Source organism: Rhinolophus sinicus, chromosome 17 (assembly GCF_057876585.1).
Source record: "Rhinolophus sinicus isolate RSI-liver-muscle chromosome 17, RSI-T2T, whole genome shotgun sequence".
Taxonomy (NCBI): domain Eukaryota; kingdom Metazoa; phylum Chordata; class Mammalia; order Chiroptera; family Rhinolophidae; genus Rhinolophus; species Rhinolophus sinicus.
Genome location: NC_142517.1, coordinates 70393312 through 70412498, shown reverse-complemented (window position 1 = coordinate 70412498; position 19187 = coordinate 70393312). Strand labels below are relative to the sequence as shown.

Here is a 19187-nt window from a genome sequence, read left to right as displayed (position 1 = left end):
ATGGCAGCCTTGAAAATGACCTGCCAAATTGGGAGCAGCCGTGTTGCACGTGAGATTAAATAGAAGAATATAGAGAGGAGACCATTAGTCTATAAAGTTTTCAGAAATCTAGATTAAGGAATCTTATTTCAGAGTTAATTTTCCAAAATAGAATGTAGATATAGTGTCATTAGAAGAATCAACTGGCTAGTGGAAATGATCGTATTGCAAATAATGAATAGTGGAAAGTGGTATATAATTCACACTATCACACAAAGTGCCAATGAACTTCTGGCTTCAGTCTGTAGCTCCAGGAACAGGTGAGCTCCTGAGCGTGATGAAGAAACTGCAGCAGCTTACCAGGATTTCATCTAGGTTTATTCTAGGTGTTCTTATAGATGCTCATCTTCTCTGTGACACTACCAAATATACTTGAAGACTGTTGAGTCTATAAATTGAGACAGGAAGTAACCGTTAAATTCTGAGACTATTAATGAGAGTCAGGCATATATATAAGCAGGGCTGGTATCAAATCTGGTCTGCAGAGCAGGGGACCAAGAAGTGACACTTCTGGTGGTGACAGCACTTTGTGCTTAGTCCTGGGGACCAAAACACTTTGTGAGGCGCTGCTTCACATTCTGACAGGCCTTCTCATTATGTAAAGGTAAAACCGTAATTCTGGGGTGGTGGTGGGGGAGAGGGTTTGTGGGGAGTGGGAAGAGAGCTGGTCCAGAAACATAGCCAGCATCTAACATCAGGGAGAACAAGCATCTACTAAATAAGGCAATTTGATCATCTTCTCTATGTGTCTCACTAGCTGATGTTTCTACCATTTAATGGACTATCTCTCACTTTCACACTGTTTCCTCTATATTTACAATTATCATGCAATCAATTTTTTTTAATTATGAAAAAGCAGCACTTTGGGGGCATATGTACAGGGAGAGCATTGATATCCCTCTATTCCCCAAAATATGCTATTAAGCTAACTCTGCAAGCTTGGCAGCAGGCCAGGACTAAGGAGAAAGAAGGCCTAATCAGTAGACTTTAGAAGCCATCTAATATTTTATCTTAACTGTCCTCCTCATCATTTTTTTCTTTTTTTCTTTGTACTTTTCCTTTGTTACTTCCTAGTCTTCAGCAACAACTGTGTTGGGAGGTGATGATGTCCATATTTTTAAGAAAATTAATATAGGGAGAGCAAAAGAAGTTTGGAGAAGTAGTTTTCAATGATAAAATGGGGTTAACAGAGAATAATAGAAATTATGTGTATGGACTGTTTGTTATGTGCCAAATACTATACAGTGTACTTTGCATTTTTTAAATATCCACAGCAACACTATGAAATAAGTATTGTTATTAGCCTTGTTTTGCAGATGGGAAAATGATGCTAGGACAGGTTAAGAAATTTGTCCAAGGTCACATGGCTAGTAAATGTTGGAACCAGGAGGGAAACCCAAGAGTCTCATGCCAGCACTCCACTCTTAGCCCGTATGCTACTGGGTCGGGAGTTTCAGGTAACAAGCAACAACCAGGGAAGGCTTGAGGAAAAGCTTCCCCAGGAAGACACCAAAATGCTTCAGAAGGGAGTGCACCTCTTTCTTTTATGCAGGATGGGAACTTGCATATTAAAGAAGAATGCTGGCCTCTTGAAGGCCAGGGAACTTGGACACGTTTGAGTTAATGATGTGCTTGAGAAGAACACCTTCAACTTTCCTCACAGAACCTAAAGTCACTATCATTCAACATATACATGTGAGGAGAGATGTGGGGGAGAAGGAACATGTGCTTTCAGAGTTTTATGCCTAGTGCTAATAGAACAAATGGACTTAATTGTTGTAAAACGTATTTTTAAAAACCAAATACGCAAATCTCTGCCTTGTGTATATGTAGCAGACATTTCTCAAACTCTAGGTATTATATTATAATCAGCATCTTCTGGAGTAACACAAACAGCATGGCAAAGACTGGAATTAAAAGTAAATTCTTTATTCCATCTGGAATTCCCTAAGATCCAGTCCGCAGGTAGGCTGGTGTGGCTGTAGTGAGGTACTTCACTCTATTTCTCTTTGCTTCAGTTTCATTGTCAGGGCTCTACAGTGTTTCACAACTTGGGATCTTGTTGCAAAGTTGGCCCAGGGTTTTGAAGATCCCCAAGTGACCTATCTAATTTCACAGTGGACCCTGAAATTAATCAACATTTATGGGATTTTCTGAATAGCTTAGGTCAGCCCAGGGTAAATTAGATTATCGAGCTCCTGCTTTGTGACAGGCATTGTGAAAACAGAAGCAAACGGCCTTCAGCTTGGAAGATCCCAGGTGTATAGCTGAGATAGCTATAAAGACTTCAGACCAGTCAGAGTTTCAGCACATGGTAGAGAACTGGAAGGGCTCATATACAACAACAGTAGCCACTCTGGTAACGCCTGGTTGCTAACATGATTCAAGAAGAATATTCTGGCATCTCCTGAACTTTGTTTTTCTTTGTTGCTTCTCGAATATTAACAAAAAAATATAAATACAATTTCTGTTGTACCCTGAGCTTAAAAAAGTGTTCATATCAAAATTGACAAAATGATTAGCAAATGAACTCATTCAGAATAAGAGAAAGACATTGGTTGTTTCAATCAATTCCTGATTCTCTTTTACCCAAAACAAAACTTTTAAAAATAATGCTTTAAATTTACCTCAAAAGTTGTTTCATCTTCAATGACATCTTCATGAGCTGGTTTAAAAAAGATTGTGTTAGTTCAAGCACTGAAATGATGGACTGTTTCAAATTAGTTCAACTACCCAATTAAACAAGGTTCAAATCTCTCACACTCAGGGCCTGTGATCTGAAATTGGTGGTAAATACAATTAGTGGATGGAAGAAGGGTCACTTAAATAAAAGGATTAAAAATCTTTTATTTTAAATATTATGTAATAAACGTGCAGAAAGTTTGGAAAGTAGAGGAACAAAATCATCTATTGCCCACCATCCCAAAACAGTTTTATATTAATATGTGTTGAAAGTGCCATGTAAGCAATGGAGATACATAAGAAAGCAAACTAGCTATGATTGAGCTTTCTTGGAGTTCATATTCTAATGGAGCAGACAGACCATCAAACATACAAACAAACAAGCAAAAATACTATATGGAGAATTAGGAATGTGTGCATACATGGGCTTTAGGAGCACAGAAGAGAGTGCAATTTCATGAATTTGGAATGTATCAATGATGCCTCCTTGGAGAAGCTGAGATTTAAAGGATAAGAAGGAGTTAGCTCCAGGCAATGGGGAGATGTGAGGAGGGGGATATTTAGAGTGCTCCAGGCAAAAGGAACAGAAGGAATGTGCAAAAGTTCAGGAATAGGAGACCACTAGGTCTCCCATAATAGGTGAACCATTAGCAGTTTGGTATGCCTCGGTTTTAGAGAATGAGGAGGGGAGATGGCTATTGAAGGAGCTGACGGTGAAGGTTCCAAAACCATCTTCTCCTGTTTATACCTAATCTGAAGGTCTGTGGGGACTCATGTGATAACAGTATTCTGTGTCCACAGGGATTCACAGTTCTGTAATTGTAACATGATAAAGATACAATTTGTTTAAAATTAGCAACACATTGTTATATCATTGCTATTTTTACTTGACATATGTCATTGGCCTTTTCCAAATTACTATATGGAAATTAATTGTTTAATGTCTGTATAGAATTCAGTTGTGTTGATTGATGTGTTAATTTAATTAACCATTCATTTATCATTAAACATTTTGATTACTTCTAATTTTTATAAATACTATTCAATTACCATTTTCATTTTTATGTTTTCTTTTTAGAAAAAATATCTAGAAATTATAATATTAATTTATCTTTTTATTATTCATACATAGAAATTATGTTATTTAATCAAAGGATATAAACACTTATAGCTTTTGGAATCTTGTGCTAAATTTACTTTATCAAATTGTACTGGTGTGAACATAGTAAGAATATATATCAGAATCACTACATTTTTTTTGGTCAATAGGCATTCTAATTAAAAAAACAAAACAAAAACCTCACTAATTAAATAGACCAAACATTTAATTTCTGTTTCCTTAAATATTAGCAGTGTTGAACATTTTCTTACATTTTTTCTTCTTTTAAAAAATTTTTATTTTTTTATATTAAAGTTTTAATGTACAATTAGAAGGTTTTGAATATGAATGCCCCTGCTACTTTTCCACTAGTTTTTTCTTTATATTATGCTTACTTTTTAAAAAATATTTTTATTAAAATATAACTAACATAAAATATATTAGTTTCAGGTGTACACTATAGTTATTCCAACATTTACATACCTAAAGAAGTGATCACCATGGTAACTTCAGCAACCATCTGACACCATACCACACAATCACATTATTGACAATATTCCTTATGCTATACATTACATTCCTATGACTTATTTGTTTTATACCTGGAAATTTGGACCTTTAATTTCCTTTCATCTTTCCCGCACTTTTTCAATTTTTCAATTACAGTTGACATTCAATATTAATTTATGTTAATTTCTGGTGTACAGCATAGTGGTTAAACATTTGCATAATTTAAGAAATGACCCCCTGACTAGTCTAGTACCCACCAGGCACTATATATAGTTATTACCATATTATTGACTATATTACTTGTGCTTACTTTACATCCCCATAACTGTTTTGTAACTACCACTTTGTATTTCTTAATCCCTTCACCTTCTTCATCTTTCACCCCAAACCCCTCTTATTTATCGCCCCCCAAAATTTAGTTCCCATCTGACACCATACACAGTTATTACAATGTTATTGATTATATCCCTTGTGCTATACCCTACATCCCCATTATTACTGTGTAACAACCAATTTGTACTTCTTAATCCCTTCCCCTTTTTCACTCACCCCCGAGCTCCCCTTTCATCTGGCAACAATGAAAATGTTCTCTGTATCTATGAGTTTGTTTCTGTTTTGTTTGTTTATTTTGTTCTTTAGATTTCACATATAAGTGAAATCACATTGCATCTGTCTTTCTCTGTCTTAGAGTCCACTCAGCACAGTACCCTCCAGTTCCAAACATGACTCCACAGATGGCAAGAAGCCATTCCCTTCCATGGCTGAGCAATATTCCATTGAATATGAGGAATATATATATATATATATATATATATATATATATATATATATATATATATTCCATACATATGTCCATTCTTCCATTGACAGACACTCAGGCTGCCTGCACATCTAAGTCATTGGAATCAATGCTTCAATGAACATATGGATGCCCACATCCCCTCAAAGTAGCATTTGGGTGTCTTTAGATAAATACCCTGAAGTGGGATTAGTAGGTCCTTCTTTGTCTCTTGTTATAGTCTTTCTTTAAAGTCTGTTTTGTCTGGTATAAGTATTGCTACTCCAACTTTTTAAAATTTTTTATTTGTTTCCATTTTCATGAAATATCTTTTCCCATTCCTTTATTTTCTGTCTGTGTATGTCTTTCAATCTGAAGTGATTCTCTTGTAAGCAGCATATGTAAAGGTCTTGTTTTCTTATCCATTCAGCCCTCCTATGTCTTTTGAGTAGAGCATTTAATCCATTTAAATTGAAAGTAATTATTGATAGATATGTAGCTACTGCCATTTCATTATTCATAATTTTGATCTTCCATTTTTCCATCTTTTTTTAAGACATTTTTAAAAATTAGATTCAGGTACACAAAACAATGTAATAGTTAGACATTTATCATTTATATCCATCACACAGTAACAACCCCCTCCCTCTATCCACTACTCCTCTAACATCGTACACAGCCATTACATTTCCACTCTCTCTATTCCTAATGCTGTACTCTGCTTCTTGTAACTATTATATATATATATATATATATATATATATAATTGTAGTTGACATTCATTATTGTTCAGCTTCAGATGTACAGTGCAGTGATCAGGCATCTACACCATCCCTGAGGTGGTCTCCCTAATGAGACAAGTGTCCATCAGATACCCTACAAAATCTTTACAACATCATTGATTACATTCCCCAAATTAACTTTCGTATCCCTGTAGCAATCTTGTGGTTACCGACTGTACTTTCTAATCCCCTCAGCTTCCCCCTTATGCCCCCTGCCACCCCTCCCCCTCAATCTAGCTGTTTTTCCCATCTTAAAGAAGTCCCTCTAACTTTCCTTGTAATACTGGTTTGGTGGTGATGAACTTCTTTAGCTTTTTTCTTGTCTGGGAAGTTCTTTATCTGTCCTTCGATTCTAAATGATAGCTTTGAGAGTAATCTTGGCTGTAGGTCCTTGCTTTTTATCACGTTGAATATTTTGTGCCAATTCGTCCTGGCCTGCAAAGTTTCTGTTGAGAAATCAGCTAATAATCTTATGGGAACTCCCTTATAAGTTACTAGCTGCGTTTCTCTTGCTGCTTTTAGGATTTTCTCTTTGTCTTTAACCTTTGTCATTCTACTTATAATGGGTCTTGGTATGGGCCTTGTTTGGGTCTCTCTGTGCTTCCTGAACTTGTGTGTCTATTTCTTTCTCCAGGTTAGGAAAGTTTTCAGTCATTATTTCTTCAATCTCTTGCTTTCTCTCTTCTCCTTCTGGTATTGCTATGGTATTAATTTTGTTACACTTGATGTTATCCCAGAAGTCTCTTAAACTATCCTCATTTTTTTATATTGTTTTCTCTGTTTTGCTGTTCCAATTGGGTGTTTTCTGCTACTTTGTCTTCCAAATTGCCAGTTTGATCCTCTGCTTCATGTAGCCTGATGGTGATTCCTTCTAATGTATTCTTCATTTCAGTTATTGTATTCTTCACTTCTGACTGATTCTTTTTTATGGTTTTTATGCCCTTTTTTATACTTGCTATCTCTCTGTTGAAGTTCTCACTAAGTTCCTTGAACATCCTTATAGCTATTGTTTTGAACTCTGTCTCTGATAGATTGCTTGCCTTCATTTCATTCAGTTCTTCAGGATTTTTCTTATGTTTTTTTCATTTGGGATGTATTTCTTTGTTTCCTCATGCTGGCTGCCTCTCTGTTTCTATGTATTAAGTAGATCTGCTACATCTCTCAGTCTTGACTGGGTAGCCTTATACAGTAGGTGTCCTGTGGGTTCCTGACACAGTCTCCCTAGTCACCTGCTCTGGGTGCTCCAGGAGTGTCCCTTGCATGCATTGTATGTGCCCTCCTGTTATAGTTGAGCCTTAAGAGTCTCAACGGTTTGCCGTTGGCACATTAATGGGTGGGATTGACCCTTAGGCTGACTGGCTGTGGGGTTTAGCCATGTCCATGGATTACAGGCTGCTGTGTGGTGGGCTTAGCCCACTGAGTGGGATTCACCCTAACAGGTTCTGGTGCCTTTTGAGACTGCTCTTGTGTGTGCTGCTTGTGGGACTAATTGGGCAGTGCTCTGCTGTGGTATGAGCCAACCTCCATGTATGTTGATTCTAGGGCTCCTTGAAAGGGTCTCTGGTACAGGTCCAGGTCATCCACTGCCTGGGACTGGCCCAGGACTACGTGGTAGGAGCTACAAAGTGATCCACAGTTGTTTGCTGCTCATGCTAACCCTGGAGGGAGATGGGAGAGGCCATGCTGTGGACTGAAGATATCTGCCACCAATATAGGGCCTGTGGTAGCTCTGCTAGGACACCCAGAGGACTGCTGCCACCTGCCAACTCCCTTAAGTTTCCGCCCCTCATAAAGCCTTGTGCAGGTACATAAGTTGGGTGAGGTGGGGCTCAGGGAGTTACTAGAGGGAGAAAAGTTGTGGTCACCAGTTTAATGCAGACTCTGGTTTGGTGCCAGTGCTGAGGCTGGAGCTGCTCAGTGAAAGTCTCAGAGCACTCTAAGGCCAGTTGCTGCCCACCTAGGACCTGTGGACTCTAATAGTTTTCCAAGAAAGAGTGCAATCTGGGCAGGGCTATCTGCTCATGGAGAAAGTGCCTCTGCTGTTGGGCGAGTCGTGTGGGGCAAAGTCACAGTGAGTCAGCAGAGTAGAACAGAGCTCCTGAGGCCAATCAGATTCAGATTTGGCCTGTAGGGGAGGGCTCAACACAGAAAAGAGGGTACCTGCCTGTCAGCTGTATGGGAGAAGAACCTCACACAGGGATGATGGTGGCTGTCTTCTAGCCCTCAATAGGAAGCCACACATCTCAGTCTATCTCCTATATGTCTCTGGCACCCCTGAGTTATGGTTCCTCAGCCGGAGCCCAAGGTGAGTGAGTGCCTGTGAGTGAGAGTCTGTGCATGGGCTGTTTAAGAGGATGTCTGAGTTTTCCACAGCCTTCCATCCCAGTTGGATGGTGGGAATCCCTACTGTTTTTCACAGCCAGATGTTGTGAGGGTTCCTTTTCCTGGCACCAGTACTCTGGGCTGGAGAGACTGGTTTGCAGCTGGGGTCCCTCACTCCTCTGGGGGGAACCTCCATGGCTGCAATATTTTTCCTCGTTCTCAACCACCACACGGAGGTTTGGAGCTAGCTGGTTTCAAGTCTCTGCCCCTCCTTCCAGTCTTGATATTGTTTCTTCTTCATATCCTGAGTTATAAAACTTCTTCAATTAGACTTCAGGTGATTCTCCAGGTTGATTGCTCTATAATTTAATTGTAATTTTAATGTGTTCATGGAAGGAAGCACGCACAATGTTTTTCTGCTCTGCCATCTTGGATCAGCTCTCTACATTTTGTTTTTAAAGTAAATTTTATTCTGTGAATTATCTCTTGCTGATCTCTTGATTAGTAATACTTTTATTGAAACACATAATTTTAAAATTAATTTATATTTTTCTTAATTAGGATATTATTTCCCCTTTAGTGAAACAATAAATATTAAATTCTATTATTATTTAGTTCCATACTTTAATTCTTTACTATTTAATTTTTTAATCTCCCTCTAACTTATGTTTCAAAATTTTTTATTAAATTTATTGGAGTGACATTGGTTAATTAAATTATATAGGTTCAAGTGTACAATTCTATAATACATCAATTATATATTGCATTGTGTGCTCACCACCCAAAATCAAATGTCCTTCCTTCACCATATATTTGACCCCGTTTACCCTCTTCTACTTCACTCCCTTCCTCTTACCCTCTGGTAACCACTAAACTGTTGTCTGCGTTTATGAATTTTTGTTAATCAATGGTTTAATAGTAGTTATGAAAGAATCATTTATGTTATGATTCCATTTTATCATGAGAAATTTGTATGAAGAATAGGCTTTATATCAAGGATATCTGTTCAGTTCCAATGATTTATATCTCTGCTGTTCAGACAGCACAACACTATTTTCATTAATGCTACTATATAAAATATCTCAATTTGGGGGAAGAACTACAAATTCCCTTTTTAATCATTTTTCATATTATTTTGATAATTACACATGTTTATTCTTATAGATAAAATATAGAATCATTTCTAACTATAACTTAGATAGTCTCAGTCTGAATTTATACATTGAATATGAAATACGGCAGTTAAAAGGATTTCTCAATACTCTAGGAGAATCCATACAACAATTTCCAAATGCATATATGGCTATTTTATAAATGGAAAGTAAGTTCTTAATTGCTTAAAGAAATATAACTCACATACTGATTGTGCTGGAACATGCAGTTTATATGAGGCCACATACTTTCTAGTGTTCCATTCAAATTTTCTCACATCAATAGCGGTTTGAACAATCATTACCTTTGTGAAATCTTCAGTACCTTGTATCTGTAAGGTGACAGAATATAAGTTAACTTCTGGGTAAATAGCATACAATTAAATGTTTCTCTGGTAAGTTATTATCTCAGGCCCTCTCTAAATGTCTGCATCTGAAAAACTGAAAACATAGTAGATATTAGGAGATATCTTAAAATATGTGGACTTGTTGGTATTGTGAAAGTCAATATTCCATGTAATTTCATTGATTTTTTAAATGTTTTGTTAATTTCTCCTACAAATGAGAAAAATTATCAAGAATTAATCATCAATGACCCTTTAAAATACCATCCAGAGAGGTTTTGTTTTGTATTGTTTTTAATGTGGCAGATAGTTTAAAAATCAAAGGAGTTCAAGAAATTCTTCAACCTTGTGTTGTGGTTGTTTTCAAACTTTATGCCCAGGAGAGCCGACAAATTTGGGCAGGTTTTGGGCTGCCTTGAGAATCACTTGCTTGTCCACCTAAATTCCCAACCAGCACTCACACCAAAGTTCTGTTATTATATATTCAGGAGTAGAGGTAGGGAGCACCATAATTAAGAATAATGTTTCACTGCCCTTCACTAGGAATCACATTGGTGCTGGTGGCGTTCCACTTAGAAAATTTTCTTGTAACTATTTCTCACCTCAGGATTCCTCTTATCCCCACCTCATGCTTTTCCTGTGTCTCAGATATACCTTGTAAGTACTTCTATCATCGCTGTAACTGTTTTATTTAATATATTGATATATGTTTCTTTTCACTTGGTTTAGACGCTCTTGAGGGCAAGTTGCAGTCTCATTTGTCGTGATCATTTTATCATCTAGCACTGTTCCTGTCATATAATAGTTGCTTTAAACATACGTGCCAAATTTAATTAATTCTAGGTCCTTTTTTCAATTTACTTTCTCTAGCTGTATTTTATATGTTCCCTGATTCCTCTGAATACGTGCTTCTCTTATTCTACCCCAACACACACAAACATCTGCACGCACACACACACACACACGCACACGCACACAAAGTCTTCTTTCCTTCCTTCTTCATGTGGCAGAGCTTCTCAATTTGATTGGAAGAAAACTCAACACCTTAAATATGAGATATCTTTTACTTTTACATTCCCTTTCAGAGTAGCTGGGGAAATACCACAGGCACTCAGTTCAACATGGGACTGGCGGAACCTTTCTAGAGTACTCTTGATACAGTCCAGAGAATGTGGTCTTTTGCAATGTCTAAATGAAATTAATAGGCCCTCTTTTGATATTTACAACTGCAACAAAATCTAATCATGGCCAAAATATACAAGGTTGGCCTGCTTCATTGATATTGAACAGAAATAGCTTGGTGTTTGGGCTACTCAATGCCAAAGCAATCAATTAACTTAGGATACATGTGCTATGTGTGTGTGTACGTGTGTGTGTACGTGTTTATGGAGTGGTATAGGAAAAGGAGAGGATGGGAAGATGGAAAAGTGACAATTTTTATAATATTAATACATTGTTGGACATATGGCATATTGATCTGAAGACATGAATCAATATTTTTTTACCTGATGGCATGTTATAGGAATTAAGAAAGGTGCCTTATAAGCATTTCGAAACTGACAATCTTCTACAGCTCCATGCATGAGGATGACATAAATTGCATTTTCATCATAGATATCAATCTTGGTGTTCTTTGGGATATCTTTTACATGAGTGTTACAGAGCTTTAGTTGCATCTTGTAGGACCAATCCTATTAGAAAAACACAATTTTATAGTCCACTGTTTGTTTATAAAGTTTAATATAAATTCCTAACTACTTAATGTCTAACAATACTTTAATGCAACTAATTCCACCAGGAGAGAAGGACAAGTTTACATAAATATGTCTTACCTCATAAGATAAATGTTCCCTGATCTTTTGGGCAGTAACAGAAAGTCCAAGTTTTCGCCATATGTTATATTCAATGTGAGGACAACATTGTTCAAAAGATTCATCCAAGAGATATTTGGGAATAAAACATGTCTGGAAAAAGGAGGATATAAATTAAATATTTCATTCTGTGCACCTATGGTTTAAGGAAAAAAAGTTTATATAAATATATAAAATATATATATATATATATATATATATATATATATATATATATATATATATTATTGAAACTAAGAATTTAAATTATGTAAGATTCATGTTATTGCCTGGAAGTGTAACAAAATATTTGTGTGATTATGTCACACACTAAATATTAAAAGACCACATAATCCAAAGAGAAATTCTTTATTATTCTTATAGATTATAAAAAAATAGAAAAGAAGTATCAAAAATCACTAAATCTTTTTAACTAAAGATGTAAATATTTCTAAAAATACATTCTTTGAGGTGAGCAAACACTTTAGGCTACAATAAAATGTTGTTGCTAACAACAGACTATTGGCTATCAGGAATAAGCTACGATGAATGTAGAAGACATTTTATATGCTGGTTCTTATTTCATTTGGGTAAGTATTGATGAATGAGATTGCTGGGTAATAGGTTATGTGTGTGTTTAACTTTAGAAGAAACCGCCAAACTGTTTTCAGAAGGAGTTGTAACATTTTACACTCTTACCAGCCACATATGAGAATTTCAGTTGCTACACACCCTCACCAATACTTGGTATTCAGTCTTTCTATTTTTAGCCACTGTAGTAGGTATGTAGTAATAACCTCATCATGATTTTAATTTGCATTTCTCTGAGAGCTAATGATATTGAGAATCTTCTTCATGTGTTTATTGGCCATTGTATATTCCTTTGTGAAGTGTCCGTTCAAATTATTTGCCCAATTTTTAATTTGGTAACTTGTCATCTTATTTCTGAGTTGTAAGAATTCTTTAAATATTCCTTTGTCAAGTCCTTTTTAAGATAAACACATTGTGAAAAACTCCCCTTACCACTCCCAGGCAGTGACTTGCTTTTTTAATATTCTTAATGGTATCTTTTTAAAGAGCAAGAGATTTTAATTTTAGTAACAACCAGTTTATCAATATTTCATTTTGTGGTTAGTGCTTTTTGTGTCCTGGCTAAGAAATCTGTCTCTATTTCAAGATTTCCTGTTTTCTTCTAGAATTTTTACAGTTCTAGTTTTATGTTTAGGTCTATGGCCATTTCAAATTAATTTTTGTGCAGAATTTATCATTGCGTCCACAGGGATATTTAGTATTTTCAGGATCGTCTTTTGAAAATACTATTATTGTCAAAAATCAATTGATTATATATATGTGGATCTACTTCCAGAATCTCTCCCCTGTTCCATTGACCTACATTTTGGTATTGGCTTAACCTTAAGCTAGTACCACATGGTCTTGATTCTTATAGATTTGTAATAAGTCTTTGAATCAGGTAGTGGTAGGTCACCTAATATTATCAAATTTTGTTTTGTCTGTTCTAGGTACTTTGTATTTCCATATACATTTTACAAGCAGCTTATAAATTTCTATAAGAAAATATCTATTGAGATTTCATTGAGATTGCATTAAGTCTGTAGATCAATTTGGGAAGAAGGGACAGCTTTAAAAAATTACGGCTTTTAATCCATAAATGTGTAATACCTCCCATTTATTTAGAGTCTGTAAGTGCTCTAAAAAATGTTTTGTAGTTTTCATTGCAGAGAGCTTACCCATCTTTCATTAACTTTATTCCTATTTACCTAGTACAATAGGACTAGAAAAAGAAATAAACTGACATAAAAGTTACAAAGGAAACACTAAAATTGTCTTTGCAGATGACATAATATCTGTATTTGTTAATTCCTTTAAAAATCTATCAAAAATAACTAGAGTTTATAGTGGAGTTAGCATGGTATCAAGATATAACTTCAAATTCCAAAAATCCACTCTATTTTCCTATACTAGCAATGATCAACTTGAAATGAATTTCTTAAATTTCTTTTTTAAATAATTGAAATAGATAACATGTGACCCAGCAAACATTTGTTTACCAAACACTTGCTTTTCCATCTCCATGTGAATTGCCTTCCTCCTCTTTGAAGTCCTAAATCATTACTCCCCCTTCCTTTCTCCTTAGCTCAAGATGGCTAATAAGCCTCAACTGCCTGAATGTCCTAGGAACTCATCTTCTTATGGAATCTTGTATGTGCATACATAATTAAATTTTGTTATTTTCTTCTGTTAATCTATCCTATATCATGTTAATTATTCAATAGGCCAGAAGACTTAAGAGGGAAAGGGGGTAAATTTCTCCAAACCCCTACCTACACTGACAAAATCTTAAACATCCCTAATCACTGACACTTCTTGACCTCTGTTCCTTTCTTAACAATCTGATAAATTTTAGTTTTGTCTCGTTGTGGGGGCAGAGCGCCAGAAAGTAGTTTCCAGGCTCTCAGCCTCACATAGACAGGTGCTGGCTCAGGTAGTAAATGGCCAACTGTGATTGCATGGCCATCAGCTGTGGCTAGTTGGCCGTCAGCTGTAACCAGTGAGCCATTGACCACTAATATAACTGCTGTGGCTACGCTAGAGAAAAAAGAGAGAAAGAATGGGGGCTAGCAAGAAGATGGCGGCTGGGCTGGCAAGCGTGGATGACGGTTTGCGGACAGTGTGGATCCAGCCTCTAGTGAGAGTATAGTGCCGCCAGAGAGAATACAGTGGTATGACTCCCCTACCTATGGCTCCGTGGGTGTTCCTTTTTGGCCTCACCATATCCTGCGTTCTTGTATGGGGAGTGGGAGCAGAGACCCTGCAGGCCGCCCTGCACGACAAATGGCGCAGCGAGCAGGGTCTCCCGCACGACAAATGGCGCAGCGAGCAGGGTCTCCCGCATGACACTCGTCCTGTGCATATTGCCCATCCTTCAACCAATCATTTGTAAAGAACCATCACACAGACTCCTCCGTCTCTCCCTGTCCAACGCCTTCTCCTCGGCCCAGCCCTGCAGATTCCAGTCAGCTGAGCTGCCGTAATTTCTGATCTTCCCCTTCTTACCTCAGCAGGATCATTATCTTCTGCTTGGAGTCTTATTGTGTTTGGCTGGAAACTGTCCTGGCCAGAGGGTCAAGGTGAATATGTGGCTTATCTTGTGAGTTTCTCTTCTCTCAAAGTTCCCAGACTTATACTGACTGTTTTCCCAATGACTGAAAACATATTTTGTCAAGTTCTATTGTTGCTTATGGTGGGTGTGCTGGTATGCTACCAAGAACTTCATTATAGCCAAAAGCAGAAGCATAGAGTATTTTCATGCAATCACAAGTATTGTATAATTTCTCTTGTAAATATTCTAATATGCATTGCTGAATGATAAGAGACATTTTAAAGTTTTCCCTTGCCTTATTCCTCCTCCCCATCCCCTTTTCATGCCATTGATTTGTTGGGGAAAAAATTCGTCATTTGGCTTGAAGGCCTTCCACATTCTGAATTTAGCTAATTATTTTGTCCTGGTGTCAATTAACTTGTTTCTGCCTTCTTGCATTTTCTGTAAACTGGCTAGATCTAGAGGCTTCAGGTTTTCTCTTTTTCTTGTGTGGGAAGACTTCATGGGGTGGTGCTAGTACTTCTGCTGCCTCATATCATGAGGTACATGATGCTCAGTTGTCCCACTTTTAATGATGCTAACTAAGATTGTCCTTAAGGGTGTCAGCCAGGTACTTTCATTATACATTTTCCCATTAACCCACCACTTAGCAGCGTTAGTGTCGATTGATGGTTATTGCCTAGATCTATTATTTCATTAGAGATGGCAAAATGGAGGTATTCTAATTCTCTCAGTCTATATTTGTTAGCTGGAATTCTTCTTTACAGAAAAAAATTTTCCTCATCTTTTTTCGTTATCTTAGTAGAATTCATAGAGGAAAGTCAGGATAAATGTGTACTTCTTTCTCTTAAAAAAATATCGATTTTTAGACTAATAAGTTGATATCTCAGCTATCTTATTGGAAATTTTAAAAATTGGTGTTGTTATCAACTCATGGAGTTTTATATATTTATGGAGTTCATTTGTTTATAGTCATTGTTCTTTTCAAGTTCAAATTAAGCCAGTGGGAGCCTCTTTTGCTTTGAGGGTTTTCTCCTCAATCTCAGCTAGCGAAACTTCCATCCACTTTGCTCAACTTTTCTATTAATAGATCTTAGCTCTCTGACTTTTCCCCTTTCTTACCCTCCAAATTATGGTTTTGATAGTAAACATATCCTACCTAATTTCCCCATTAGCGATCTTATATAACTGTTTTTCTGATTAAATTCTTTTGATTTTGTTGGATAACATTTGCAAGGAATTTTGGCAGGACATCATACTGGGTAAGTATAATTCTGTGAACAAGTTCTGTTCCTTTACTATTCCTATTCTTTTAAAAAATTTCCACTAGATTGTAAGCATGTACTAAGTACAAAAATAACCTTAAATTTCATACTAGATATTTAACAAGATACAACAGTAAGACATAAAGTGATGTTTTCTGACCTCCACTACAGTTACACAGGTAGCAGAATATTTCATGGGTTCATTAGTTAAACAGTTCAGCTCTCCTATTATTTCCCCACTGAGCACATAGTCTGTATAAGTTATCTGATGATCTTTCTCCTCCAACTCCCAGAATGTTTGGTCAATTAACCAATCTGGCTTTGATCTTTGAAGCTGTTGAGGAACAAAGAAAGACAAAAATATGTATGCTAGTTAATTTATCAAAACTATCTAATTTATGGCATTTTTTCTTTTGGCTTTAACAATTTATATATATATATATACATTATTTTGAGAATACTTATTACTCATACATTTTTATGCAAATTTATTAAATTAGTAATGACTTAGGAACAAAGAGTCCTTAAATACTCTGATCTTTCTGCTGCTTCCTGCTCAGCCAAACTTTATCTGCCTTACAATGGCAAAACGCTCCACTCAGACAAACAAGATGAATAACAATTTATATGATGATTTTCCATCTTAAAGATAATCTATTTGATTTTTATTTTTGTTATTTATGGCAAAGTATGGCTTAAAAGGTGATGGGTAGTGTTATCCATTGTGTTTGAACAAGAACAAATTATTGTTTGGTTGGTAATTGCTGTCCTGAAAAAGGAACAATGCAGTTCTTAACATAGAAAACTATTGTCAATTTTATAAAATTTTAAAACGAATGCTCACAAGTGCATTTATAAGTAACTCTGCCTTACCTTTACCATGCCTGAAATAATTATGTAAATTCCTTTGGGCTCATCACCTTCTTCAAATATATCATTTCCACAATCATATGTTACCAATTTGGTTCTTCCCTAAAAAAGAATTACTGAATATATAAGCTATAACCAGTATTTTAGCAATGGTTGGGGATTTGAAGTTTACATTTTAATAAAAAAGTTTTTACATTTTTAAAGTCAATTTCACTCAATGATATCTGCGATACTGTGTTAGTAATAAATTTGTAAGAGAACATAGGAATTATGAATAGCAAAGAGAAGAAGGTGAATATTTATAGATATACGTAAATTCAGATGGGGTATTTATGCATGGATTAAGAAAGGAATTATCTAATGTAGGGATAAAAATGTACTGGAAGAATGAAAATATTTCATCTGGATGAAAAATAATCAGAACAGATGCAGGCTAGTGACACATATATGTCTTATGCGTACTCATGCTCTAAACATCTCTTGAAATAAACAAAAAATTTATTCATTCAAAGTATTTTAATCAGGTGGGCAAATATAATTGGTCTTTTCACACCAAATAGGTACAAAGAAATAATGTTATTAGAACACCAAACAGGTACAAAGAAAGAATGTTATTAGAACAAGATAGACCCATTTATTTGTTCATTCCACAAACACTTAATTGAGCTACCACTATGGAATATGCAAAGTGCCAGGGGCTGGGTATTCAAAAGTTGGATGAGCTAAAAAATACAGTTTTGAAGAGAGATGTAAGGGTGATTGTAATGTAATTTACTTGATGCTGTAAGAAAGGTATATAATGGATACAATGGTAACACCTTTGGTCCTCCAAACTCAGGGTGGACCACAGGATGACCTTCTACAGGTAGGGTGTTTGACCCCAAGCCTACTTTTCTGAGTACCTTTGGTGGGGTTGTTTCTGGAGAAGAAATAAGCAGGGAAGGTTTGAAAACAAGGGGATTCCAAGAAAAGTAAATAGCACTCACAGGGAAATGGAATTAGAAAACAGTGTAAAGTACTTGGGGAAACAGAGTAATACAGGATAAATAGAGTATGGGGTATACAAAAAATGGCAACAGAGGATGAAGATAGAGAGGTAGGCAGGAGGCATACCGTGGAAAGTCTTTGCAAAAGGATTCTGATTTTATCCTACAGGCATAAAACACATCTAAATAATTTTAAACTGCAAAGTATCATGGTTAAATGTTTTTTAAAAGATCATTTGTTGGTGCATTAAAGATGGTATTACATCAAAGATGGCATTACTAGGAAATAAAAAATCTTACCTTAAAAAATTTTAAATGTTTTTTGTCTTTACCTAGCCATGGAATATGGTATAGTGCTTCACCAATAGTAAGAGTCTTGATAATAGGTTGAAAATCAAGTAACTCTCTTTTTTTGGCCATTATTAACTAAAAACACAAAATTTAAGAAAGAAGATGAACATAACTAGTGTTCACAGAATGTTAAAACAATTATAGCTTATACACTATTTATATACTATGTATTTGTTTTTGCTTTGCTGAGATTTTGGTTCTTCCATGGAAAACTCCAAACTCCTCTTAGAGCATTTTTCTGTTATCATATTCTGAAATCATAGATTAAACTTTTAAAAATAAATCTTTTCACTGACATATAGCGGATAAGAAAAAAGGCACAAATCATAAAAATCCACCCAAAGAACATTTATAGTGTGAAAATATCTCTAGCCAGCACCCAGATTAAGAAATAAAACATTTACTGTACCCTAGAATTCTCCTGTATGTTGTCTACTAGTCATTGCTCCTATCTACAGATAGCCATTCTTCTACCACCAGAGTTTAGCTTTGTCTGAATTTGAGCTTTAATCTCCATAAAATCAAAGTGTATGTACTGTTTGTGTCTGTTTTCATTTGCTCAACATTGTGTTTCTGAGATTCATCTACAATGTTGTAGGGAGCAAAAATTCATTCATGTCATTTTCATTGTTGTATAGAAGCTTTATCTAATGTTGATTAGCATTTGGGTTGTTCCAGTTTTGGGCTTTGTAATGTTTGTATGAGTATCTGTTTGCTGTATATATGTACATATTTCTGTCGGATATATGGTTATATAGTCTAATTGCTGTGTCATAAGATGTATGTGTTCAAATTTAGCAGATTTATCAATTTCTCAAGGTGATTACATCAGGTTATACTTCCACTCTAATATTCCAGTTGTTTCATATTATTTGTCTACACTTGGTATTGCCAACATTTTTTTAAATTAAGTATTCTGGTAGTTGTGTATTGGTGTTTCATTTTTTGGCCCCTTTTATTTTTAAATTAAAGTTTATTGGGGTGACAATTTTTAGTAAATTTACATAGATTTCAGGTGTACAATTCTGTATCACATC

General features: G+C 35.8%; 1 protein-coding gene across 1 annotated transcript in view; it reads right to left on the bottom strand.

Annotated features, from left to right (window-relative positions):
* Positions 1-361: 361 nt before the first annotated feature.
* Positions 362-19187, bottom strand: part of SLC9C1 (solute carrier family 9 member C1) — an 85027-nt gene continuing 66201 nt past the window's right edge. Inside the window, exons 20-26 of the mRNA XM_088794355.1 lie at positions 18100-18225; positions 16817-16915; positions 16104-16277; positions 11540-11671; positions 11213-11398; positions 9573-9695; positions 362-427 (exon numbers count right to left, since the gene is read on the bottom strand). Of these exons, the coding sequence (XP_088650481.1) occupies positions 362-427; positions 9573-9695; positions 11213-11398; positions 11540-11671; positions 16104-16277; positions 16817-16915; positions 18100-18225 (906 nt within the window). The remainder of the gene's footprint in view (positions 428-9572; positions 9696-11212; positions 11399-11539; positions 11672-16103; positions 16278-16816; positions 16916-18099; positions 18226-19187) is intronic.